Source organism: Notothenia rossii (assembly GCF_949606895.1).
Source record: "Notothenia rossii genome assembly, chromosome: 5".
Lineage (NCBI taxonomy): Eukaryota > Metazoa > Chordata > Actinopteri > Perciformes > Nototheniidae > Notothenia > Notothenia rossii.
Genome location: NC_136903.1, coordinates 80,137,157 through 80,165,025, shown reverse-complemented (window position 1 = coordinate 80,165,025; position 27,869 = coordinate 80,137,157). Strand labels below are relative to the sequence as shown.

Here is a 27,869-nt window from a genome sequence, read left to right as displayed (position 1 = left end):
TGGAAATGTACTTGGGCCCTTTTGAAAAAAAAGAATACAATTAATCATACTCTGTCATTTTCAATCATGACCAAGAAACAGGTAGTGTTGAATTTACATTTTATTTATATATATTTGGTTTAAAATATTGATCTCCAATGCATCTCCACAGTTTGACAATACAATATATTTAGAATGAATAAATATAACAGTCATCAACATAAGGCACTTTGCCAGGCTACAAACACCGCTGTTCCCCTCCGAGGTCCATTTACACTTCTCTGGAATAAAAGTCTCAGTCTGACCCTCCTTCGCATTCATCTAGTGTTCAAACATTTCTAAAACTGGTAGTGCAGTCCGTGAAAAGAAGAAACTCATGTTGTAGTTTCACAATGCTCAATGCTCAGATCATCTTGTTATTGCAATCCTCCGGTATTAAGGAAAACATAATCCTAGCGTCCCTCACCACAAACTACTCTTCCATATTCACCTGCAGGCAGTGATTCCACAATTACCACAGAAAATAAAGTCCAACTTCCCATCAGAAGCTCTCCTTAGAAAACATCTTGTGCTTGACAACAACAGGGTATTGTCAAAAGACCCTTAAAAAAATACAAATAATTTAAAAACATTCTCATACCATATTTGGTTGCTTGGTACATGTAGCATTACAAACCCACCCCACAATGCTCAATACAAAGACATTCTGCATGTCAACAACACACAGACACACTATCTCGACTGAATGAAGAGTAACAGGTTTGTTTTGTAGCCGTGTGTCAGGATGTTTGAGCTTTAAGCAGGAACGGAAAATCTCCATATAAGCCAAACAGAACAGGCAAAAGTTTTGGCATGTGCAGGATATTTAGGGATCACCCAAACACTCAGCTCACTTTCCAAACAAACATGTTTACAGTAAGTGTTTAGAGCTGAAATGTGCAACAGTGTTAAATTCTGGAATGACTAGGATACTGGTATACACAAAAACAAACAAAACAAAAAAAAAAAAACTGAAAAGTGTCCAGTTGTTTTCACTGTAGGAGTTTCATATAGAAATAGCTTAATTGTGTGTTAACAGCCATCATCAGTGATAGAGCACTGAGATTAAGCACTGCATTATGTTAGGATACTTAGAAATGTTAAGTCCATGGACATTATAACTTAATTTGGCAATTCTTCTTTGAGAAAGACAGATGCTCTTTCTGTTTATTCTGTCTCATAATCAGGCACTACAGTTGGCAGTTCTGTCAAAGGCAATATTCAGACATGCTGGAAACAGGAGATAACATATAGAGTTAATATGGTTGCTTTAAAACGTATGTGTGTGTCTACAGTAGTGCATCTAAGTCCAGTTCTGGCAGAGGATCTCTCCAATAGGAGCAACTGCTGTACTCAGGACAGTCCAAAGCGGACGACGTGCTGACCCCGATGGAGAGCATGGGGAAGAAATGTTCCACCAACTCACTGAGGTGGCTGTACCTGCAAAACACAAGAACACACAACTCACTCAGAACTCCAGGAACTAGACATAAGCACATCTAAGATCAAACGTTTTGAAAATGTGCTGTTAAAGTGAAATGTTGTATAAGTGGCTTCCCCATTGACCGAGCATCTGATAAAGAGAGCTGTATGTGTATAATGTTCATGCAATTAGGTTTTGCAAGTATGACTTCATTTTGTAGCCTAACCGCAAAATTAAAACTCACTGGTTCCCTCGACTAAAAGACGATGGTGTTTTTTTCCTGACGTTTTGTATCGTTGCTAAAAAATAAGCTCTTTTGGGAAAAAAGGTTTTTTACTCTTTACAAAATTACACAACTTTTTATGATTTTTGAAGCAATTGTCAGAAGTAAAACAAAATTAACAGACTACACCCCTGTCGCATGGTTTCATGTAACCACCAATGGGATTTAGTTTGATGGACACAAAATCCTCTATCGTCTCTTGAGTAAACATTATTTTAAGTTTACAGATGGTTTTATTAACAAAACGTTCAAATGTCTTAAGCTGTTAAACACAGACCTTATTTCAGGCATCTAACCAAAACACTTTAAAACCTAAATACATTGACTTTAAGATAAGGGAACTTGAAGTGAAAAACCGCATACTCATTTCTGGGTTTCAGGACTCATTTTCTGGGAAAATAATCATAGAGGAAATGAGTGCAGGATAACGTGTGACTCCTCTGCCCATTCACTCAGTGACTTATCAGTATTTGTGTGGGTGTTTATGTTTGTGTTCTGTTGCACACTTACGAGGACTTATTGACTTTAGTCCTCTCCTGGATGAGCTCTCCTTTTGGGTTGACGGTGAATAACCTGGTGTCGGGCACCCCCACCTGCTTATAGGCAAACGCATCCTGACAAAAGAGAGGCAGCAAAAGAACAGTTACACACACATCAACTTCAGTGTGACTTTGAAGTATACCTGTGCACTCAAAATATTCTTTGGCTGTGTTAGCACTAATCCCTGATAAATCATTAACCAGTGTTTACTCTATCTACAAAAGCAAACCCCAGACCCACACATCATGTCTACAAGATAAAACCATTTCAAACTAATGGGTGTGTGTTCTTTGCCTTTGTCCTAACTTGAATGGTTTCTTTATGTACACACAGTTTTGTGCCATGTTCTAAAACACTTTCAAATAGACAACTAAGCTCCTAAACAACCTGATAAAAGATGTGTTGCTGAAAGTGGTGGCGTTACCAATTTATGCTGAAAGATTATATTTAGTATGATAGAGAAAAATGCTACACATGGGTTGTGATGGTCTATAGCAGGGGTGTCAAACTCAAGGCCCGGGGGCCAAATCCGGCCTGTGACTTCATTTTCTGTGGCCCCACAAGAGCTTGCAAAGAAATAATATGTTTATTGTACGGTTACATGCCGATTTACAGAAGCACGTTGCCCATAAACTACATGTCCCACAATGCATCTCAAATTTGACTTTTTTCTTCAAAATGTTACTTTTTTTTCAAAATGTCATTTCTTTTTGTTGATTTTGACTCATTTTGTGACATTCTCGCTGAAGAGAATTGCAATTATTTGCGCTAGACTTCTGCTTTCAGACGTAGTTAATTATGAAGTTATTACCCTATCCGATTGTAATCCAATGCAGAGGCAATAATGTAATATAATACATTATTTTATATACATTATATTTATTTATTTATTTTTATATAGTCTTATATATAAAACTGGCCCTTTTGAGTGCAACCATGATGCTTATGTGGCCCGAGATGAAATTGAGTTTGACACCCCTGGTCTATAGTATCTGACAGTCTAACTTTGATATTTTGGGTTCAAATTAAATTAAATTCAGTGAAAAATTGTAAATAATACTATAAGTATGTGGCTTTGATATTCATGTTGTTATGAGTTCATAGAGACCACATACTTGATTTAGCTCTTTGTCGTTTCTCTGAGATAAAGACATTTTTAAAATCATTCTATAATTAATATTTGGGCACATTGTAGTACTGTTTTGTCTTTAAAAACAATACTCTAATGTCCAAACAGTTCGACTGATTTGAAGAATTCTGCTAAGTCAAGCCCAGAGAACATGACTTACAAACAAAGGAAATGTAAACTTTCAGTATTGGGCAGAAATTGGTAAGAGACATTCTGCAGCGCTGCTTACGTTCGTCCTGTTTCCGAAGGCTGCGTAGAAGGGCTGCCTCAGGGGGTTGAACAGGTCCCTGATGTCACCCAGACAGGCAATTTTAAACACCTCCGGCTTCTTCTCTATAACCTCTCTGCAAAGTAAGAGACAGACAGTTTAAAGTCAAAATGAACATCTGTTCAAGTGTTGTTTCCTAGCATACGTTAATGCATATTATACAGTGTAGTGACTGGGCAGAGTAGCTTCTGTTTGGTGTAGATGAGTGGCCACTAGAGGACAGCAGTACATTGGTTTTCAAACATAAACACTGTTCTCAAACAGTGCAGAGCTGTGATACTTAACTCACAGATACAGTCTGTCTTATCTGTTTTTATACAAATCAGTTTTTAACGGTACAGTGTATTAGTAGGACGGTCCCTGTGAAGCAGTATTTGTTACCTGTGTAGTGCTGAGAAGAGACTGCTGGGGGCCAACAGCACGGGGCCCTGAGGAAGGACTATGCCTTGGTCATTGACCCACTGAAGGTAGTCCTTGGTGATGGCAGCCATACCTATGGCCCGCGCTGAACAGTACAGGAACTTATAGCCATTTCTGCAAGAACACAAGCGACCATATTAGCATTTTAGTTTCATACAAATAAGACGTTTTCCACTTCTGCTTGTAAATGAGTTGACTTACGGCATTAAGCACGTTCTTCAGAAATAAGTAATATATCGTGAATTGTGCAACATAAGATAAGAACCTTTAATAAAATAAAAACAAATTCAATTAACAGCTTGGCTAAATTCCCATGTGAAACAGGAACAAACAGGGAAACATCTGGCAATGCAGATTAGACACTCCGCTGCCAACAGCATGACATCAGAATTAAATCATCTGCATGAACACATTTGATCTGTTCTGCTTGTTATGTCGTAGTGAGTACAGTGTGTGAAAGTTCAGTCATAGAAATTGGTTAAAAGGAAAAACCTCTTAAAGACAATGACGCTTTTACTCTATGAGAAAAAAGTAAACAGTCATTTCACATACTGGTGTATTTTGTGGTAGAGTTTTGCGATGCCTTTGTGTGTCCAGTCCTTTCCAAACTGAGGTAGAATATGACCCAGAGCATCAGACCTGCGGGAGGAAATCAGTAAAGATTACTATATTTAAATGCATTTGGTATAAACGTATGTTCAAACATCGATCTAGTGTGCATCTTTCATAATGAGCAGGAACTATTATTGCTCTGTGTGTATTGAGACATCTAAACGGCATAGTGTGTATAGAGAGGCAGTTGTTTTTACTTGGTGATAGTGCCATCTATATCTGAAATGATGACTCGATCGTCCCAGTTCCACAGGTAGATGGCAGCCTCACAGCGACAGGTGCCTTGGTACTGTGTGGTCACACTGAACACCACCTTGTTGGCCCCCTCACGCAGGTTGAGGTGCTCCTGGTGATGAGAAAGGATAGAGTGAAATCGGAGTACAGTATACAAAATGTTCATCCTATTCATAAATTAGATAGCAGTAAAAGTAAACAAAGTGTATGTGGGTGTATGAATTTGTGTCTCTTACTATCTGTTCAGAGGTCAGACGCAGTGATTTGCGGTAGATCTGTGTGATACTCTGAGTGGCATTAAAGGTTTCTGTTGATAGGCCGGCAGGAAGCATGGCCTTTCGGCCGAGGCCCGCCGCCTCATCACTGTCGATGTCATCCAGTGTGCCTCTGGAGAAACAACACAGATCAAATCAACATTTATGGTTTGTATATGTTTATATTTTCTCATCACAACGCATTATTTTTTATCTGAACAAAACCTACAATAAAGAAACATCTCAGAGTTTTGATACACTCTGGTGGCACAAAGGGGAACTACATGATGAGTTAGATCAAATCTTGTTGAGGTGACTTACTTTACTGTGGAAGAAACAGTTGCCAGTGGTTCCTCTTGTTCCTCCTTCGAGTCCTTTTGCTAAAAACAAAGGAAATTAAAATATAAGGTATATTCTAACAACAACAACAACAACAACAACAACAAGGTCAAGTATCAATGGTAATTTAGACAAACAGACACATTGCATCTGGACTAAACCTTTAATGACTTGGGTCTACGTGGACAGAACGTAAAACTAACTAGCTAAGTAGTGGAGACCACAGCATTTCGTTTTTGTAACACTTTCAAACTATCACTCACCATCATAACTACATGCTTTAAGGCATGAAAGTACTTGAGCATGTACCTGGCTGTCGTCCATTTGTCTCCTCCTCCAGGAGAACCACCAGCGTCCAGACTTTTTGGGCATTTTGTCCTTCACCAGCTGCTCTATCGCACTCTGAATGACAAAGGCACGCAATCACACAAAAAAAAAGGCAATGATTACATACCTCCTAAAGTCACATTCACCGGCTAACAATGATCTTATCTGACCTGGACTATAAACTTGGGAATCAATTACAAAATAACTTGGTTATAAGCTTGTATGAGGTTTGTAATTATGTTTTACTAACATCATTAATATCTCAAATGTTTGGTTTTTGATATCTTGATTTCTTTCCCTCCTATTTGATGTTTCTCATTGTAATGAGGCCACACCTCAGGCCATTATGATTATCATTTATTATGCTGGTGACATTTCTCTCTGTGCTTTTATTAAAGGAATGTGTATGTTTGCTGAGATATAGATATCTTTCTACATGATTGTATTAAGGTGATGTTACGGTCACCCATGGAGAGATGTATGTTATATGTGCAGTAGCCATTCTGCACACATTTGTGTACGTATGCAGGTTTATGTTGTATGTATGTTATGTCTGAATGTTTACAAAATAAAAAGAGTACTAAAAACAAAAATGTCTCTAGTGTGTGGAAACACTAAAATACCTTGGGTAGGCTTTTCTGGAACGTTGTCATTGACAAGACCATCGGAGCAGCAACGGCCCAGTTATAGTAGCTGTGGACCAATCATTCACATGACATGTTTAAAAAGGACTCCTAAAAAATACATACAGTGTAACAAATACATTTATAATGCCGATTGTATAAGTAAACAACCATCTAACTCCAGATCTTACTTGGAGTTGATGCAGATCACAAGGTTTGGATCCTCAATGATTCCTGGATTGTTGGCAAAATCCAGGTACGTCACGATGTGCTCCATGAACTTCTCTGAATTAAAGGAAAAATCGACATGTGTCAGATTTGACTTCCTCTCCCATCACAGACTGCAGACAGACCAGCATCCTTCACTCTGACTCACCTTTAGTGATTTGGCTGGTGTCTCCCACCTGTCCGCAGAGGGACATGCTGACGTCCATGTTGTAGGAGGTGGAGTCTGACAGGTACTCTGTCCCGCTGTCCATGGCCCCGCTGCCCACCGACTGAGGAGACTGGCTCCCCGAGCAGGAGCCCTGCTCCCCCCCGAGCTGACACGCCCCCTCCGTCTCACTGCAGGGGACAACAGAAGACAATTTGTCAACACTTCATAGACAGCGCAGAACAGTCATTGGAGTTGTTTCAATAGAAATAAAACAATATGGACACTGTAAGAAATAATGGTGTACGAACATTTGAATAGACTTCAGTATTGGTTATTATGCTTTGTAATATTGGATTGATTTTCTAGAACACTGTTGATTTTTTATTATACTTTAAAAGCAAAAACGTTTTATTTGTTCTACTTAAATAATCCTGCATTCACTTCGGCACATTTTAATAAATGTCTTCTGATTGCATAATAAAAGATCTATGATGTTTCTGTGATGAATTTAAATAAAGATCCCATACTAATGATTGCTTAAAATGCGGTGTTAGTTAATTTGACCATCATACTATTTGTGAAGAAGTCTTATGTGTTTACCTCTTGGGGAAGTAGAGTGCAGCCACCTCGGGTTCCAACTTGGTCAGATCATCCAAGTAAATACCTGTTGGTCCGAGATGGTGATTACGTTTACCTGAAACAAAATGACAAATCAATCCATGAGGTGAGCTCACATAAAGCAAATTGTTTTACCACCAGGTCTGAAGTTAGACACACCTATAACATAATGTATTAACATAAATAAGAGAGTTTAATACAATCTGTCACCTTTCTTCTTGTCCTCCACTTTGGATGATGCCTCGGAAGGGTTGGCTAATCCCTCGGTCGTGTTTGTCAGGGAGCCTCCTGCTGGCTCTTCAGTCCCGGCAGCGTCCTCCTCCCCCCCCTCAGCGCAGGGGTCAATCCCGCTGTCCCCCTCGCTGTTGGGGGCACTGCCGGGGGAACCCTGCTCACTTTGCTCCGATAAGGCACCCTGCTGTGGTGGACTTGATACCTCTGTACTACTTGGACTTGTTGATGTAACTGTGCAGTCCTCGCTCTCTTTAATGAGTTGTATTTGTGTGCCGTTTGGTTTGGTCACACCATCAGAGCTGATGTGATCAACACTGATGGTGCTTTCTTTGCTAGCAGGAGAATCTGTGCCATTAGTTTGATTATCTATACTTGAAGGTGAGTGTCTGTTCTCCTCTTCCTCTAATGTGGTTCCTATCGCCTGTGCTGAGTCCACATAAGTCTTTGCTGATTCAGAGAGGTCGTTGGGGGTGGAATGGGCCATGTGAGCGTTATTCTCCAAAGAAAAAGCTGGGGTCTGCATAGTGTGGTTACTAAGGTCTAGGAGTTGAGTCCTGGGCTGTGGCCGGACCACTGTGACACTGTCCACTCTGCCGCAGCTGATCACAGGCTCACAGCTCATGTCAAACGAGTCCTGTCTTTCAATGGTGCGGAAATGAGAACTGCCAGAAGGGGGGAGGTGCTGTAACTCCACTGGTGTCCGCTCAGATTGACACAGCTGTGAGGGGGAGGGCAGAAAAAAGCAATTTGAGACAGTGTGTCAACATGACAATCTCACATTTACAGCATGACATCTAGATCTCTCTCTCTGTGTGTGTGTGTGTGTGTGTGTGTGTGTGTGTGTGTGTGTGTGTGTGTGTGTGTGTGTGTGTGTGTGTGTGTGTGTGTGTGTGTGTGTGTGTGTGTGTGTGTGTGTGTGTGTGTGTGTGTGTGTGTGTGTGTGTGTGTGTGTGTGTGTGTGTGTGTGTGTGTGTGTGTGTGTGTGTGTGTCCTAGCATTACTATACTTGTGGGGACCTAAATCTGTTTACACAGTCACGTGTGGGGACTCGCCTCCCTTATGGGGACAAAATGGAGGTCCCCGTGAGGGGAATCATTCATTTTAGGGTGAAGACTTGGTTAGGTTTAGGGTAAGGGTTAGGCATGTGTTGGTTAGGGTTAGGATAAGTTCCCAGGAAATGCATGTAAGTCAATGTAATGTCCCCTGAAGTGATGTATACATGGTGTGTGTGTGTGTGTGTGTGTGTGTGTGTGTGTGTGTGTATATATATACCATGGGAAAGCCTCCCCAGTTCCACTGCATCTGAAGCTCAGACGACTCCTTGGGTTTAACTAAAAGCTCGGAGTCGCTCTTAGGAGATGATGAGCGGCTGTAGAACACATTGCTGGAAAAGAGAAAGACAAATAGAGAAAGAGAAACCATTACTGAAGGTGAATAAACAGTATGACCTTATCTCCGTCATCTTACACTGACTCAATAGCTGTGCGTCTGCTCAATGCTAACAAGTAAATACATGAATGAATGCGTTGTAAAGATGAACCTTCCTCACCTTTCTGAGGGTGACTGCTCTCCATCGGAGTGTGGATGAGTGTCTCTTGTCTGCGTGGCCCCCAGATCCTCATTTGGCTCCTCAGACAACGAGTAATATACTGACTTACTATAACACACACATGAAAGAAGATATTTTTCCACTACTGTGTCAACTTTGAAGGTGTCAACATTGAGCAACTTGATATCCTGTAAAAGGATGCTCGTATTGACACTACAGTATGTAAATATCAGCTGCTTTCTATAGGAGCTGTACTCCAGAACTTAAGGCACCAAAATACTAAAATACTATGCCGTCTTTGCAAAAATGAAAAAATTATTGGTAAGAAAAAACGGGCGGAAAAGATTTTAAGAGTATATTGGTAATGCAGTATCGAGATTCTGTCGATTAAGCTTTTTCCTCTTTTAAAAAAAGATCACTGACCTGATTTGCAATGGTGTGAGGGGCTCGTCTGTAGCAGGGCTTTCCCCCCCGGCCGGATCACTTTCTCTCTCCCACTCCTTCTCCCTTTCTCTCTCCTCTGATGAGGAGCTGGCCTCATCTCTCAGGTGAGTATCAGACCGGATGCGTTTGCGACGGCGCTTCTTCCTGCGGGCACCAGACCCGGTGATGGAGGCTCCCTCGGGGGTCTCCTCCATCTCCTCAGGGTCCTCAAGGGGAATTGGGGAGGTGCACAGATGGGCTGGGACTTGGGACTGATGAGGATAAAAAAAAATAGTTAAAGATAACAGACTGATGCAATGCTGCCAAAGAATTGAGGAATGGTCATCGAATGTCCGTCATCATACCTCCTCGTTTTCATTTTCCTCCACAAAAAAAGCTTCTCCGTTGTCGCCCAACTTCATGTGCAGGTTAACTGATTCTCCGTTGATCTCAATGTCCACCTGAAGACACAGTGATGCATGCCAATACGTCAAAGAATTCCCAATAGTTTTTTTTTAGTTTTTTTTAGTTTAGTCAGTTTATTGAACATGTCAGAAACAAAAACATACAACAATTATATATAAATATATATACACTTTCTTTTTTCTTCTCACTCAAATTAATAATTATAACAAAGTACAAAAAAATAAAAAAATAAAATAATAATAATAATAATTCTCAAATAGTCTGTCATCTGTCAACAGGGGCAAGAAGGAGCTTAAAAAATCTTTTCTGGTCCTACCCCGTCTAGCATATATTTTTCTTCTAAATAAAATATTAGGTCATTGTCATCAGCGACATGTTTGTCTTGTTAATCTGTTTGCTTTTTGCTTTTTGACAAAACAATCAGAAAGAAATTACTTTTACAATTACAAGAAATAACAACACATGGGATTTTACAGGTCCTGTTCATAACCATTAATGATTTGGCTCCTAAATAATACTTTCAGTTTAGATAGACTTGTACAATATTCCAGTGCATCATTACAGTTATTCCACAGACTATCACCTTTTCATGAGATGCAATGAAGTTTGGCATTTGTTCGTACGGGTGGTTTTTTGAAAATGCAGTTTCCTCTCAACATGTGCATGCTTTCTCTCCGTGTGAAAAGTCCCTGGATATTTTGAAGTAATTGTATATTTTCGGCTTTGAACTTAATTTGAATAGTTTTATAGTCAACCAGGTCTTGTAGTTTTAGTGTTTTTAGTTTGATGAACAATTTATTTGTTGGTTCTCTGTACGTAGTTTTTTGTATAACTCGTATGGCTCTTTTTTGCAGGATGAAGATAGGATGTGTATTTGTTTTATATGTGTTCCCCCAAACTTCCACACAATACATCATGTATGGAAGTATGAAAGAGCAGTACAGCATAAACAAGGAAGCTTGATTAATTAGGTATTTGGTTTTATTCAGAATTGCTATTGATTTTGATATTTTGGCTTTGATATAGCTTATATGTGGTTTCCAACTTAATTTATTGTCTATGATTACTCCAAGGAATTTTATTTCCGATACTCTTTCTAATTGGACGCCATTTATAGTGAGTTTCTTCTCTATATTGGTCGATCCATTCCCAAATATTATCAGTTTGGTTTTGCTTGCGTTCAATGTTCATTTATTTTGTTCAAACCAGATCTTCATCCTGCTCAGTTCCTTCTCCATTGTGACCAATAGCTGTTCTAAATCGTCCCCACAGCAGAGTAGACTTGTGTCGTCTGCAAAAATAATGGTTTTAATAGTTTTTTATAATTCACATATATCATTAATGTACAGAATAAATAGTAATGGCCCCAAGACTGAGCCCTGAGGCACCCCACATGTGACGTGCAGTAGTTGTGATTTATGGCTTTGTACTTCAACGTACTGTTCCCTGTTATGTAGGTAGCTGGATAGCCATGATAGTGCAACACCACTAATGCCATATCTCTGTAGTTTTTTAATTAATAATTCATGGTCAACCGTGTCAAATGCTTTTTTAAGGTCCAGAAATATCCCTATTGCATATTCTTTCTTTTCTATTGCCTTAGAAATGTGTTCCATCAATTCTATAACTGCAAATGATGTAGTTCTGTTTGCTCTGAAACCATATTGTTGTTCATAGAGTATGTTATGTTTGGTGATGAAGTCATTTAGTCTTGTATAGTAGATTTTTTCCAGTATTTTAGAAAACTGTGAGAGCAATGAAATTGGTCTATAGTTTGACAATACATGTTTATCTCCAGATTTATGTATTGGTATGACTTTAGCAGTTTTCATTTTATTTGGAAATACACCGGTTTGTATTGACTGATTACAGATGTGAGTTAGTGGTTTGGCTATACATTCAATAATGTTTTTAACTGTATACATGTCAATATCATGACAGTCTGTAGACCTTTTACTCTTAAGTTTTTTAACTTTGTCAATAATTTCATTTTCATCAGTCCCTCTTAAGAATATAGTTTCCTTCACATATATATCTTTACTTTCAACACCATCACGACAACCAGTATTTAGAATTTCCCCAGCTAGACAAGGACCAACATTGACAAAGTACTTATAGAAATCTTCAGCAACTGAGGTCATGTCATAAATTACTGTATCGTTTTTTGACAGAAAACTGTTTGGGTATTGTGCCTTTCCATTTCCTTTTTTAATAATGGTATTTAATACATTCCATGTGTTTTTAATGTTATTTTTGTTATCCTCCAATAATTTGTTGTAATGATCCATTTTGCTACATCGTATTATCTTTGTTAGTTTGTTTATGTATGTCTTGTATTTTTGTTCAGCCTCTACTGATCCATTCTTTAAGAAGTCTTTATATAATTCATTTTTCGTTTTACATGCATTTAATATTCCCTTAGTGATCCATGGTTTTTCAGCATATTTTTCTTTCCCTATTTTCTTTACACGAGGACAATGTTTTTCATACAGCCCTGATAGAATATGTAGAAATGATTCATAGGCTTCATTTGCATCTGGTACATACACTTTGTTCCAGTCTTGTTTAGATAATTCTTCTTTAAAAGAATGAACAGACTCTGGTGTTTTGTGTCTTGTAATTGTGACTTTTCTGGTGTCTTTTTTGATCCCAGTACAGTTCTGTATTGTTGCAAAGACTGGGATGTGATCACTTGTGTCATTGATTAATATTCCACTTATTACTTTCCTATCCATAACATTTGTGAATATGTTGTCAATGAGTGTAGCACTGTGTGATGTTAATCTGGTTGGTCGTGTGATTGTAGGATATAAACTGTTGCTATACATAGAATTAATAAATTCTGTAGTTGCATTGTGTTCTTGTGGGTTCAGCAAATGTTAAAATCTCCACATACAAAGAGCATTTTCTTGCTGCTTGTGTAGTTATAAATTTCAGCTAGCTTTTTCTCAAATGTGTCAATACATGATCCTGGTTTTCTATACACGCAGCTTATCAGAAGGTTTTTAGATGTTTTCATTTCAATTTCTACTGTTATGCATTCCATAATGTTGTCTATAGCAAAAGACATATTACTGACAGATCTGCTTTTGTAAGTTTGTTAATATAAAGTGCAGTCCCCCCACCTTTAGAATGTGTCCTATTAGTAAAAAAACATGTTGTATCCCTCAATTTCAACCATGTCAGCTTGCTCCTCACTAAGCCAGGTCTCTGATATTACGAGGGCTGTAACTTGTTTCTCCAGTTGCCTCAAACAGTGTTTGATCTTTGATACATTTGAAATGAGGCTTCTGCTATTAAAATGTAATATTGATATTGGTCCATCCATTATTCCATTTCTTTTGAGTTGATCTTCTGTGTAGTATTCACATTGGTTATGGATGTTATTGTAGAAATTATTTTCAGGGTCAATATCCTTTTCAATGTCTTGTGATTTATGTTCCGTGTATTTGAAACATTTCAAATCCAGTTTTTCATATTCAGCAGGTGAGTGGTTTTTGTCCAAGCTTTAGAGCTTTATATATCATATTTACATGTATATAAACTTCTTGCACTATTTTCATTGCCATTTCTACAGTAGCTTATGTGCATATGACAATAAAACCTTTGGTTCTTGAATCTTTGAGCTATGACGGCAGTGGCAGTGAACGTAATTAAGACACTTACAATTTTCTCCTTGGAGCGCAGCACACCCAGTTTGCCGAAGCGGACGTGAAAGGGGGAACACTGGAAGGATCCATCAGGCTGTCGCACCACAATGACATCAATCCCCCCGGTCAGAGTGGCGGGGTTCAGGCCGCGGTACAGCTCCTTCACCGTCACAAACACCGTCTCCGCAAACTGGCCCACAATATTCATGGTTTGGGACTGGAAACACGCACAAAAACAAGAAGTGAGAACAGTTGAGGAACGAAAAGTGTCTTCGTTCAGTGTTTTCAGCCGTCTGCGGTTTCATCCTTCACTTTTTCTTACATTGTCAGCAAGCAACAATGTCATTTGTTTAGAGTAAGCTGCTTTCATGGGATTATAACTTCTCATTCCAAAGGTCTGACAATTAAGCAATACATGAAGCAGGTGACAGTAACTGTTCAAATACTTAATATGGCACAATCGCCTGACATCAACCAGAGTTTAAAAGCTACTTAAATATCAAAAGAGTTGAAGTCATTTCAAACCTTTCCACCAAGTTGCCCCAACAGAAGAATGTCCCTTGAATGATTGCGAGAAAGATGTTTGTAATGTTGTGGCTATACAATATTGACCTTTAGAACCGGATCTTGATGGTGACAAATAGGTTAAAGTTTAAAAGCTCCGAGAGAAGATGAGATCTATAGAAGACACTTATCTACAGGTGAGTCACTTTAAGATAACGGGAACTACTGCTGTCATTATCTTAACCTGGAGTGATAAGTGAAAAGTTTCATAAGCTGGAGCTCTGATTCAATGTACATGAACACATCACTCATTAAGCCACACGTACACGTCGTCACACGAATACGAGACAAGAGGACTTGCATTCTGGCTCATTTTCAAAGTTAGCTCATCAAAAAAAAAGGAAAACACAATTCCTTCCATTATCTACCCCTTTTGCCTCAACAGGCCCGAACATGACTAGGAACAAGTAGCTCTAGAAGGAACTCAAGAAGTCAAACATGCCAAAGGCTACTGAAAACCTCCCATGTGGCATAGTTGGACCTGCATCAACATTGAAGGCGCGTCAAAGTGTCTTCTGTTGGATTTAGAAACAAATATTTTACCTGAAGGAGCTCCTGTCATATCTTGATAGTGCTTCTTTAACGATATAACAGCATAGAGTGTTATTACCTGGTAGTAATTCATTCACTGTAATATTGTGATTGTACAATATATTCTTAAAAAGAGCTAAAACACACAATGTGAGAGGAATCAATTGAAGTATTGTTGAAACAACTCAGCAACCAAGGTAATCACAATGGACTAGATTTCTCAGACTCAACTGAGCTTTAGAATTACAAATTGAGTTCTGAAAACGTAGAAAGTGACGCACACCAACACAATGAATCCCCCCTGCTGAGTCACATCTGTCCGAAGTCTACATTACACATCTGACGTCGTCTTACCCACAGTGAAGGATGCAGATGTCCCCTCCCGACCAGGCTGCGTTTCCTTGACCGCCTTTCTGCCATACGACACCGCTACAAAGACTTTTCCCACCATTGGAACTCAGGAACAGTCTCAAGAAACTGTACCTCCATTCCCACCTGAGAAACCTGTCCCCTCCATTCCCAAGAAAGCTGAGGCTGCCTCACAAGGCTACGGCCACTTCACCTATCTCTCTGTAGATGTAAGGCTACATTTTGTTAGATGTAGCTACAAACGTTTTTACAGACGAGCTGCTAAGCTGTCATTTGAGATGACAGCGCTCTAGTTCTTTGTGCTTTAAGCTCGGGACGTACAATATAGCTATGAGAGAGTCCTGGTATATTCAGTCACCCGCCAATGCTTCCTCTATCTCACGCAATTTCACAAGCACATTCACACCATCCTGTCATACCGAATTCATACTTCCCCACTTGCACTGCACATGACAGCCAGACCAGCAGTTTCTGAAAGGCTCGGACAGGCTATTCAAAACACGCTTGGCATGAACACACACAAACTGATCGGCCACACAGTTTCTGGGCTTGACCACAGCTCTCTGGGCCATCAAACATGGAGGGACTCTCTGGCAGTCATGCTTTACCAAAACTGGAAAATCCTTTATAGGCCAAGGCAATTCAGGAGGAAGTCAAGCAAATATGTTGCAAATTGTGATGGAGACCATGGAAGAGGACACGACAGAAAGGTAGGCTTGAATTGAAAAACAATGTGTGACTAAAAGTGATTAGTTGAAATTGCTATTTAGCCTTGCTGTTTAGGTAAACAAATGAAATAATACGGCCTTAATGTGACAGACATAACAACACCAATGTGAAAAAAGGGTAATGAGAATAACCTCTTTCTGTGTCTATTCAGGCTTCTGTATCTGTATTTGATTTGAAACTGCCATGTCAGCTGTTTTAAGAAAGTTGGAAGAACAATAGCCCGCAGCAAACAATGGCATTGAGACACGACTAAATGTAGGGCAGCAGACAGATTACGGGAGGGGGAGAGGAGGGGATTCATAACTGATGTAGAAGTATCAAATGTTTTCATCAATAGCAATATGCTATTACTTAAGTATTCAAACATATTCCTCTACTTATCCCTCATCTGTAAATTGGCTAATGATGTTGACAGAGCTGTAATCCACCATTGTTTTCATTATTTGTTTGTGTAGATTCTTAAAATGTGTTGTTAACTAGGTTTTGTCTATAAAATGTCAAAACAAAGATTCAAAAGCCCAATGTGAAATGTTTAAATGTTGACATTAATGACATACATAAGACACATAAGTACACAACCATAGCTAGAAATGAGTAGCAGTTATTTCAGTAAACTCAGTGAAGTACTGTGACCTCAAATGAATATAAGTTGGCACATTTACAAAAAAGTATGTCTACATTAAAGTGATTATAGCGCCGTAGAATTGCAGATAGAGTTTATATTGCACATTGCAGGTTTATTGCACAGGATGGCAACATTCTTTATTGTCTCTAAATAGTTGTTGTCATTAACAAACTTTTCCAAATGTGCATAGGTTTACCATTTTCCTATTGTTAAGAAACATACAAATGTGAAGAGAGGCCCCTTTGTTTTACTGACCTTTGCCTTCAACAAGAAACAGACACACAGGGGATTTGTAACTTCATTGCAATGTGTTCAGCAAATATGTCACAATCTCCTAACTACTTAAAAAAAAGAACTCAAAAAGTCTAATTTAAATTATATGTATTCCCATCATTGGCACCACTGTGAAACTAATTTTATAATAGACTTTGTTTGCATGACTTTAAAACTAATGTGTTGCTATACAATACATAAACTAGCTACAAGAAAATATTTTTTTTTAATGGAACATTATTTATTGTCCATCACTTTCCATCTAAATCCTGTATACATCTACACATCAACATACAGTAAATGAGCTGTATATCCATCGAGTACAAAGTTTACAACAATCAGAAACGTGTATATAGACGATATAGTATTGTTGGTTATTGGTGATTTATTCTGAGAATTTGTATAGCTTACTCCTATTTGTTATAATGATGAACATGTATTTGTTCAGCGGGGTTGTCCTGGTTCCTAGATGTGATATGTATAATTGAGTAAAAGCAATCCCTAAAGTCTAATTCCTGGCATCTGTTAACATACATGTCGAATAAAGCTAATTCTGGAACCGAAACAACTTCCGCAACAGCTTTACGTGTCACAATATGGCACAACACACTGTTAGCTTCTTACACTCCCAACACTAGCAAATAGACACATGTACTCAACTTTTAGTGTTAAAACTGCAGAAATGTGCCCTTTATGACGCAGCTAAAGCCACGTAATCACCGTTCAGAACTTCATTATAATTTGCTTTCTTTTACAGGGAAGTCTGTCAGTGGCGAAACATTACAACTTCTCTTAAAACGACGTGTAAGTTATAGCAAGTAAAACTCATCTTAAGAAAGGCAGATTATTCTGTTTAGTTAACTTATATCAAGACTGCTAAAGATGTTACAAACGCTATATTGTTCCTACGTGGATGCTGAGAGAGTGTAGAGCGTAGTTTACCTTTGGGGTCGCTTTTCAGATTAGGAAAATAACAGCCATCCTGGTTATGGCAAGAAAGGATCCGTTTTGTTTTAAACTCTCGCGAGAGTTTGCAAGTCACGTGGCGAATGTTGTTTACGTTTGGCAGGCAGCCTTTCAGTTATGAATGATCGTTAACATCAGTGGGCGACAGCGAATGATCGTGAGAAGCTAAACTATCTATTAATTATATAAATTACAGGGAGTGTGATTGTTGAAATAGGGTGTTAGCGGTCTTGCTGTTCAAAGAAGAATGACAACACTGTAGATCACCAAGACTGGTTTATTTTTGCATTCACAGGCAAGTCAACGTTGTCGCAGTAAAAGTCCCAAGATAGTTCCTGGTGCAATACAATGTTCCCTTTCAGTGTTTTACTATTATGTCTGATGTTTCTCTATTAATATTGCATTAATGTGTATGTTGCATGTTACTGCTGTAGATGTGTTTACCTCCTTGATATCCCGTTGGGTAGTTTAATCTGCAGCAATGCATGATATTCTATAAAACCATCATGTGTAGCTTTGTCTCTGTCCTGTGAGAACCACGTATCTTTCAAAAGTAAACTTTTCAAGAGTTCCTCAGAAAAACAGCTGTTTTCAGCTTTGTGACGATGCATTTTCCCGCTGATCCAAGAGGCTTTTTAAACACCTTACTTGGCTTAAGAAGGAGGGGGATTTTATCAACACATAAAGGAACACTGTATCCTTCAGTTTATCACAAACATCAACACATTTGGAGATACTTGGTTTTCACTGGACAGGAAGGGGATGCAAAACTGTAATCTAAAAAACTAAAGCTGTCATGTAACTAAATGTAATGGAAGTAGTATACAATGGAAATACTCAAGTAAAGTACAAATACCTTGAATATGTACTGACTGCTTTGTGTACCAATATCTCATATTGAGAGGCAAACTAGCAATGTAACTAAGGATTGTGTATTTCATTTGTTGATTTAGCTATATGATGATTTACTAAAATAATGAAAAGTTCCCACATCTAAATCAAAATAAAGTATACAAAAGTACCAGACAGGAACAGTAAATATCAGACTGACAGACAGCTATACTATTGTGTGTGTGTGTGTGTGTGTGTGTGTGTGTGTGTGTGTGTGTGTGTGTGTGTGTGTGTGTGTGTGTGTGTGTGTGTGTGTGTGTGTGTGTGTGTGTGTGTGTGTGTGTGTGTGTGTATATAGATAGATAGATATATAGATAGATAGATACAATTGTATATATATTAATATCTGTACATAGTAGTACACAGTAGTCAATGTTTATGTTTACTTCATTCGGCTTTGTTGTCCTTGTTTTTAGCTGTTGTTTATTTCTATGCAAGTACATTGACAGTTAGAAAAATTAGTCAAACTCCTTGTATGTGTACACACTTACTTAGCCAATAAAGCTATTTCTGATCAATCTGAATTATTTCCCCATGTCATTTGAATACAAAGCTATTTTATGAAGACCTGGGTAAGGTTGTTATTTTCTTCTTTCCATTAGGGTTTTTATCTCCACTTGTCCCCAGCAACCATTCTTTCCTCTTCAATTTGTCTCATCACTACTATTGTTATACAAAAATTAACATACAACATTAATATAACAGCAACGAATAAAACCAAATAACATTATGCAACTCTAATCTTCTTGCTGATATTTTTCAAAGTGACTTTTACATTTCCTCTACTTCCCCTGCTACTGTTTGCTCTGCTTTCAACTTCTCTTTCAACTCTGCTCTTTACTCCACTTTCTCTGTTTCCTTTGTTCTCCTCTCCTCCTCAGACTATCCTCCTTTTGCTGTTTGCTCCCATATCCTCTCCTCCTCTCCTCCTCAGACTCTCCTCCTTTTGCTGTTTGCTCCCATATCCTCTCCTGATCTCCTCATCAGACTCTCCTCCTTTTGCAGTTTGCTCCCATATCCTCTCCTCATCTCCTCCTCAGACTCTCCTCCTTTTGCTGTTTGCTCCCATATCCTCTCCTCATCTCCTCCTCAGACTCTCCTCCTTTTGCTGTTTGCTCCCATATCCTCTCCTGATCTCCTCCTCAGACTCTCCTCCTTTTGCAGTTTGCTCCCATATCCTCTCCTCATCTCCTCCTCAGACTCTCCTCCTTTTGCTGTTTGCTCCCATATCCTCTCCTCCTTTTGCTGTTTGCTCCCATATCCTCTCCTCATTTCCTCCTCAGACTCTCCTCCTTTTGCTGTTTGCTCCCATATCCTCTCCTCATCTCCTCCTCAGACTCTCCTCCTTTTGCTGTTTGCTCCCATATCCTCTCCTCATCTCCTCCTCAGACTCTCCTCCTTTTGCTGTTTGCTCTCATATCCTCTCCTCATTTCCTCCTCAGACTCTCCTCCTTTTGCTGTTTGCTCTCATATCCTCTCCTCATCTCCTACTCAGACTCTTCTCCATTTGCTGCTTTTGCTGTTCGATATTTAGACTGTAATGACAGCTTATAATATACTTTTTTATAACTACATCAATCACATGCAATGCATAAAAAAAGTTGTTTTACTCACCACCTGTTTACAGCTCCATTAATCTCCAAGCTTCCGACATTCACCTGGCGGTGGTGCCTTAGATGAAAACAACTTGTGATATGATACAATGCAACAAAAATAGTTAACACCTATCCACAGCAATAAGCACAATGAGAGGACTAATGGTCTTCTCTTTTATACCAATTTCTATTGGAGACAGCATACATCTTATTGTGTAATTAACTGTGGCATGTCACATAGGATTGGAATGGATGATTGGCTGTGTTGTGTGAATATAAAGGTAGGCAACTGTTGCATAGCACAGAGGAGATGGCAAAATTAAATATACTTTTTTCTTACCTAAAGCATCTCCCCTCCTCTTCGTACCCCTGCCTGCTCCTCCCGAATTAGACTCTGGGGACTTAGCTTTTAAAATCTTGTTCAAGCTGTCCACTCTAGTTGTACCTCATGACCTCAGCTTTATGACCCACCCGGCCTGAAAAGGGGTGTCTATGTTGGCTGGTACTAAGAGGTTTTATGGTCCTCTCCTGCCTTTTGTGTTTGGGGGGCGTGAAGGTGAGAGGAAGACAACTGTCATGTGGGGTGTGTTGCTTTACGTCCTCCAAAAGAACATTTTAGTCTTGATATCACCGCGCACACATGAACGTCTCATCCTGTAGGTGGTATGTGTGCTCTCAGTAATTTCCCGCGATAAGGTCCCATACTGCTGTCGTTTCCTATCTCTTGAGGACTTTGAGTGGTTACCACTGTTCTTGGAATAGGTTTCCTCCGTGCCGACAGGGGTGTTGGGGATTTAGTTAGTCAAGGTTTCTTGAATATAACAAAAAAACACATAAACCTATCAAACTAATACATCAGTAAATAAATGAACTAATTAAATAATCAAAACTTCAGTGAGGCAGCCATGCTAAATCTAAATCTAAAGGATTATATTTTGTAATATTTTCTCTTGTGAAGGCAAAGGACAGACGAAAGTTTAAGTCGAGGCTGAGTGGACTCTGTAAGTCCAAGTTTTAAATGCCGTTAAAATAAATATTATTAAAACAATTGTTTTTATGAAAAATGTATTTCACTGACCTGTCCCAAAACTGGGTGGTTTTGATGCCCTTCAATTTTGGGAAAGTATGGTGCAAAGAGCCCATACTGTCTTTAATTTGCTCTGGTCATCTTTAAGTGCCTGTTTCAGTTGTTGGGATGCCTCCCACTTCCCTTTACAGAAACATGTGTGTTTGTATAAAGACATTAAATACATGACCATTAGGAAAGGAATTTTCAAGTAAATCTCTCTCTCTCTCTCTCTCTCTCACAAAATAACATGCTAGACCAAACTATTTCACAACCCTCCCATTTTTTTGGTAGTATTCCAGAAATGAAAAGTGTGGCCCAGCAGAGGGCATCACTGCACCTTCACAGAGCCTCCTTTCTTTGCCTGAAACTTCTATTTATGCCATCTATTTTTCAATAATTCAATCTCAATAAAATAACAATATTCTACCAACAAAAAAGCTAAGGTAAGCTGCATATCTTAACCAAATAATAAATATTGCTGCTTAAGTGGTAGTTCTGGTATTTTGTTAATGCAGTGAAAAACAGATGCATGACACAAGCATAGAGACATTTCTTCAATTGAAATCTGTAAAGTTATTGTTTAATGGACAGAAGGTTTGCCGTTTGTATCAAATAACATATATATTTGATGAATTATACACTCATATTTGCAATTAAAGTAAATACTCAACCCAAAAGGCACACAGGAATTATGTGTTGCCCAAAAAACCGGAGAGGAAGATGTATCACATGAATTCATACAATCGAAATGGCAAGAACTTTTTATTTTAATGTCATAATTACCTGACAATTTCGCAATATGGTGTTTCTTACACTCTTGCCAATTCACATTTTTTAATTTATTGAGCGCAATGACAACATCTTGACAGACTTACACTAAAAGTGAAAAGCATTTTTGTCAGAAAAACATTTGGCTAAAAAAGAAACATCTTTTTTTACACTGAAATGTGTCAAGTAGGTCTGTAGGTTTCTTTTATAGAACACGATAAGACAACATGTTTACAACCACAAAAACAGATGTTACCTCCATGACATAATTTAAGATGTTCCCTTCATGTGGGTCAGCCAAACTGCCTATTTAAGGAAAGCCACAGCCTTACAACAAAACACTGGCTTTCAAAACTGCTCTGCATCTGCTCACAACTCTCTTCCCCCATGTTTCCATACTCCACCAAACAGAGCCTCCTCTAAATGTTTGGGCCCTTCTCTCTAAATAAGGCAGCCTTATCGTAGTTCCTGTCATTTTGCCTCTTTCCAAACATCCCGAGCAGCGTCTGTGGCAGTAGCAGGCTGCAGCCTTTGCATTCTTTTGCCTTGTATGGAGAAACGGCCTAGGCTGGGAAGTCTTTGTATGAGACAGTTCGCCCTCTCCATTGGCCGGGGCAGAAAGGGGAGGGAACCACCGGGAGACTGATTCTTTAAACAAACTTTCCAGTAGGACTGCCTGCTTCCCTTCACACTGCTGTGTTGGACCCAGACAGAAGGAGTTTGAGGGACTTCCAGACATTTCTAACTGAAGCCAAGGTAAGAAAGAAATCTGCTTTTACCAATGGCTTGCATATTGTGTATGATATTGTATGGGTTTTAAAAAAAGTCTGGATGTGTAAATTACCTGAGTTCAGTGGTACAAGGCTCAACTGTCAGAGTCAGAAGGGAGGATAGAGTTACAGAGAGTTTCAGTGGACCTTTGAATTAAGTTACCAGGATAGAGTTTTGTCATCTGTGGATACACAGAAAGAGAGATTATAGTTAATTATCACGTAAGACCTCTTTATATATTTGTGTATATGCAGTATAAATGTACTATATGCCTGTGTGTTTACTTCCATCTCATCACTATACGGCACATTAGACAGAGGAATTTCTGGATGCAGCTGACCCATTTTGATCTCATATACACACAGTCTTAAACACTTGGACACACACATCTGATGATGTCTGATGACAGCTTAACCTCCACTGCACTCACTGTTTGTTTTTGAAATTCTTGACCATTGGCATTTCAGTCGTCACTAACAGCGTTGAGCAGCCTGACAGTTTGGTGATACCCAAATGTCTGTGGGTGTTCATGTTTGTGTGTCTGTGTCTGTGTGTGTGTGTGTGTGTGTGTGTGTGTGTGTGTGTGTGTGTGTGTGTGTGTGTGTGTGTGTGTGTGTGTGTGTGTGTGTGCTGGGGCGACGGGACAGAGGAGCTTTGTCGTCCCACATGATGAAAGGCTCCACAGAAAAGCTTTGGTGGACAGAGAACAACTACGATTGTCAAGCCAAGATGAGGCACGTCAGCACCTCGCTGAAGTCCTCAAAGTATTCTCAACCTCTCTGTGAAGCATTGTTGATTCACTCTTTGCAGAATGCAGAAGATTTGAGCTGCTGGTAAAGCACCTGAAACTATTTATTTTGTTTCACATTGTGAAGTCAAAAAATCTATCTTATTGATTGCTTGAGACTGAGGTATAGTTAAACACCAATCAGCCTCTCTCAGGAGACAGTACTGTATCAGTGGAGCCAGACAAGAATAAGATTGTGGAGTTCCTCTGTTCTCCGAAACCTTCAACAGGAGCTGGATGCTTTTTTGTTTCCAGCTTCCTCTGCATTTGTTAGATGGAGAATGGAAGGGCTTTGGGCCAACAGCACACACCTTCCAGATTTCTGCATTTACTGGCACATTAAGAAACAGTAGTTAAATGAAAAGAGCAAATGTTCCAACATGTGTTTGCAGTGAAAGAAAGGAAAGAAAGGAAAGAGTGAACCGTGTGTGTGTGTGTGTGTGTGTGTGTGTGTGTGTGTGTGTGTGTGTGTGTGTGTGTGTGTGTGTGTGTCTGTGTGTGTGTGTGTGTGTGTGTGTGTGTGTGTGTGTGTGTGTGTGTGTGTGTGTGTGTGTGTGTGTTAAATACACGTATTTCCTTCCTGTAACCTTTTTATGCTGAAGACAAAACAATCCATTTTGTATGATGACTTTATATAAATGCCACTGTGGATATACTGTGCTTATGATCAAGAGTAGAAACTCTGGGCAGAATCGGCTGGTCATATTTTAATTTGCATTGACAATAAAGCGTATCATTCTGCCCTTGTGATACAGCAGCATTCATTTGTGTAGAGATCAACAAAGAACGACAATTCTGTATACTCAACAGGGGTAGATCAGCTTGCTCAAACCTTCCCCTTGTTTTCTCAGGGCAATTTCAGAGACGGCACACACACTAAATGTATGTCCCCTAAAATATGAAGACGTCCTTGGAGACAGATATTTAGCCAACTGTAATGTAAAATACATGGATATAAAACTGTATTTTTTTATGAATGAGGATTTTTTATTTAATCTGCTTTCATTTGTTACCAGAATAGGCCTATTATATTTGACTGCATTTGTTTCTGTTTGTAAGAAATAGTTTGTGCTATATTTGGAATGATACGGCTGAAAAATCTCTATATATTTTTAAATTAAGAAAATAGATTACACATTTAAAATCTTTTAATGTACGAATTTCAACTCTGCCTGACAAGAATACCGAGATGCGGAACATATTTTAATAACCTGAGCCCTCTGAAGATCAACAGCTCTATCTGTATTATTTTTAAAAAGCCTAGGTTTTCTGGAGGGATTTTCTGGATATGATTTATACTTATCTTTTTATAGCCTTCCAGTGTATAACTCACACACAGTAGATTTAAAGATGCGTTTGATGAATTCTACTATCATAGATGAAATACAATTAATTGTGTGTGTTTCATTCCTTTTGATTACTGTAAGCTTGATAATTATGTCGTTTTCAAGGTGCAAATAAATAAAGACTGAAAACAAATCCTTGCGTGTCAGGTGTGGGTGTACAATTCCATGCTTAACCTGAGTAAATTATCTTATTGTTAGCTAGTACAGTACTCACCTCAGCGCCTCTCGGGGCATGATGTCATACCTTTTAAGTGACTAATCAGCCACAGTCACCTGCTCCTTCCTGCCTGTCCAGCCTGTCTCTTTGTGTCATCTGTCTGCTGCTGCCCACTGGGTATAACACAATCACAGAGCCACACACACACACGCAAGACAAATCCTTGCAGACCTAAATGTGAGTGACAGGTCTAATTCTGGAAGGATCTGAAGTGAGCTGCACTGTGGAGACATGTCAGCTTCACACCCATCACTGTACCCGACATTCAGAAAGAGTGTGATTCTCTCTCTGGAGGAAAAAGCCAGAGAAATAGCTTCTCCTGCTTGTGGCAAAGTCAAATATATAAGAGCTATATGAATGCAGTGTTCCAGTTTTCAGAGCTGTTATATGCTAAATAGGCTTAACTCATATTTTCAATTGGATGCTGTTATCGGTATTCATGTCAAGCTGTGTGAATGAGTAATCTATCCAATCTATGTTATCCCTGATGGCGGAGCATTTTTCACCGTTTAATCTATGAATCATGCCTCTTTTAAATGTGCTGCAGGCCCAGAACCAGCCGCCACCATGTCGAGCAAACGTGCCAAGGGAAAGACCACCAAGAAGCGTCCTCAGAGGGCCACCTCCAACGTCTTCGCCATGTTCGACCAGTCTCAGATCCAGGAGTTCAAAGAGGCGTTCAACATGATCGACCAGAACAGAGACGGTTTCATCGACAAGGAGGATCTGCACGACATGCTGGCCTCTCTGGGTACGCTGCTCTCACTACACTTTTTGTTTCTATGGCAACCCTGATGACATTATGAGTTTGGGCTTGGATTCTACCCATTATTAACAGAAAGCCTTTACTACAAGATTGGAGTGAGTGTGCTTTTTTTGGGGTAGCAATGAAAGAGGCAATATACATCAGGGGAAATGTAGGATTAACGGTTATTTTTCAGGACATCTTTGGCTGTGCTTCTTCAACAATTTTTCGTTCCTACTTTGAAATATAAGGAAGGACAATTTTTCGTTCCTACTATGAAATAAAAAAATAATAAGATATATGCAGATAAAAGTTTTATTTGAACTGCTGGATTGCATTCTTGCTAGAAGAACACTGGGAACGCGGACATCCGGCAAGGTCTCATGCCTTATCTTGCAACGTAAACACACATTTAAAAGTAATTTGTGTATCAGCTCTGCGATTTCGGAACTGCTCCTAAAACTGAGTGGGTTTCCCCATGACCAGTGCTACACTTGGTCCAAATCGGTATCTATACCTGACATACTAACAAAAACATCTTAACAAACTCCTTGGTGGAGGCAATTAGTTCTTAACCAAATAGTCCAAGTGAGATTACATGATGCATGATACAGTGTTTTTCTTCCTCAGGTAAGAACCCTTCTGATGAATACCTGGAGGGGATGATGAGCGAAGCACCGGGGCCCATCAACTTTACCATGTTCCTCACCATGTTTGGAGAAAGGCTCAACGGAACAGACCCTGAAGACGTCATCCGCAACGCCTTCGCCTGTTTCGACGAGGAGGGATGTGGTGAGTCTGCATAAACAAAAAATACTGTAAACACACACCGAGGCACTTTTACTGTCCCTGTTTGGAACTTGATGGGTGTTAACTGTGTCTAAGGTGTGATCCACGAGGACCATTTGAGAGAGCTGCTGACCACCATGGGCGACCGCTTCACAGACGAAGATGTGGACGAGCTGTTCCGCGAGGCCCCCATTGACAAGAAGGGCAACTTCAACTACGCAGAGTTCACCCGTATCCTCAAACACGGCGCCAAAGACAAGGATGACGAGTAGAGGGAGGATGGAGTGCCTCAGGGCCCCCGCACACACACACTGCAAATAAACTGCTCGCTCCTACCTTTATGGACATAATAGGTTTAGAAGAAATGTATCAAAGTCTCTCATAAAAGAGTTTCACTTATTTAGATTCAAACATGTTTTTGAAAGGTAGGAGCTTGTGATTTGTTTGGGACCTAGAGTATTTACACAATGTATTTTTAACTAGTATCATCATTGAAAGTTACCATGAAGAGTGGTGCATTTGAATTTTGTAACTACAAGTCTACTGCGGCTTCAGACACTTAGACAGCTGATTGGACGTTTTACATTTGGAATCAAACATGTGTGTTTGTCTATTTGTGTGTGCGGGGGTGTTTGTACAGTACCAGCAATGTTTACCTCTTCCGGCCAAATAGCTACCGCACCTGCACAAGCACTGCAACAAGTCTCCATATCTGTAATATTTGTATCCTTGTAAGTTAGAAATGGATAGAAAGATTTCATTTTGATTGTGTTTATGAAAGTGGTGATCTTGATGAAATGTTTAGTATAGCTTTAAGTCTAAACTCTTCCTACCATCGGCTGGTTTTGTGTATTTTTTAAAGGATCAGGTATGTTTTTGTTTTGAAGGAATTCAGTCTTGAAATGTTGTTCGGCTAATAAAGTAAGTTTATTCATGACATCGTCCGCAATGTGTCTGGGGTGTTTTCGTACCATGTTTTTCTAACCGGTATCTCTACTTCACGTTTACAAATATAAAGCGAAATACTGTATTTTAAACAACACTAACAATTTCAAGACATCTGAAACATTGTTCTAAACCGGGTTCAA

General features: G+C 39.3%; 2 protein-coding genes and 1 long non-coding RNA gene across 4 annotated transcripts; 2 read left to right on the top strand and 1 right to left on the bottom strand.

Annotated features, from left to right (window-relative positions):
- Positions 1-87: 87 nt before the first annotated feature.
- LOC307039794 (phosphatidate phosphatase LPIN2) lies at positions 88-18,103 on the bottom strand. Of its 2 annotated transcripts, none has more exons than XM_079682191.1 (20): positions 17,780-18,103; positions 13,763-13,963; positions 10,036-10,131; positions 9,671-9,942; positions 9,248-9,355; positions 8,971-9,082; positions 7,675-8,416; positions 7,447-7,540; positions 6,847-7,034; positions 6,662-6,755; positions 6,471-6,540; positions 5,830-5,922; positions 5,503-5,561; positions 5,164-5,314; positions 4,891-5,039; positions 4,634-4,720; positions 4,043-4,195; positions 3,623-3,737; positions 2,235-2,338; positions 88-1,458 (listed from the first exon to the last, which is right to left on the bottom strand). In XM_079682191.1, exons 2-20 carry the CDS (start codon positions 13,952-13,954, stop codon positions 1,308-1,310), a joined length of 3,030 nt encoding a protein of 1,009 aa, XP_079538317.1. In that variant the 5' UTR covers positions 13,955-13,963; positions 17,780-18,103; the 3' UTR covers positions 88-1,307. The 2 variants fall into 2 exon arrangements, with proteins under 2 accessions (XP_079538317.1, XP_079538318.1); XM_079682192.1 differs by lacking the exon at positions 17,780-18,103 and adding an exon at positions 14,272-14,364.
- Positions 14,694-19,212, top strand: LOC307039798. The gene is made up of 2 exons (XR_013808338.1): positions 14,694-15,920; positions 18,099-19,212. It is a non-coding gene; the product is annotated as an uncharacterized lncRNA (long non-coding RNA).
- A 3,517-nt stretch (positions 19,213-22,729) lies between these two features.
- myl9b (myosin, light chain 9b, regulatory) lies at positions 22,730-27,725 on the top strand. The gene is made up of 4 exons (XM_079683193.1): positions 22,730-22,882; positions 25,795-25,998; positions 26,623-26,784; positions 26,878-27,725. The coding sequence occupies exons 2-4, from the start codon at positions 25,815-25,817 to the stop codon at positions 27,051-27,053; spliced, it is 522 nt and encodes a 173-aa protein (XP_079539319.1). The 5' UTR covers positions 22,730-22,882; positions 25,795-25,814; the 3' UTR covers positions 27,054-27,725.
- Positions 27,726-27,869: the final 144 nt, after the last annotated feature.

Coding starts and splice junctions, on each gene's coding strand:
- LOC307039794 (XM_079682191.1), bottom strand. CDS start 13,954: ATGAATATTGTGGGCCAGTTTGCGGAGACGGTGTTTGTGACGGTGAAG. Junction 10,132..13,762: donor TGCGCTCCAAGGAGAAAATT/GTAAGTGTCTTA, acceptor CTGTGTCTTCAG/GTGGACATTGAGATCAACGG. Junction 7,035..7,446: donor GCACTCTACTTCCCCAAGAG/GTAAACACATAA, acceptor TGTCCCCTGCAG/TGAGACGGAGGGGGCGTGTC.
- myl9b (XM_079683193.1), top strand. CDS start 25,815: ATGTCGAGCAAACGTGCCAAGGGAAAGACCACCAAGAAGCGTCCTCAG. Junction 25,999..26,622: donor CGACATGCTGGCCTCTCTGG/GTACGCTGCTCT, acceptor TTTCTTCCTCAG/GTAAGAACCCTTCTGATGAA. Junction 26,785..26,877: donor TTTCGACGAGGAGGGATGTG/GTGAGTCTGCAT, acceptor ACTGTGTCTAAG/GTGTGATCCACGAGGACCAT.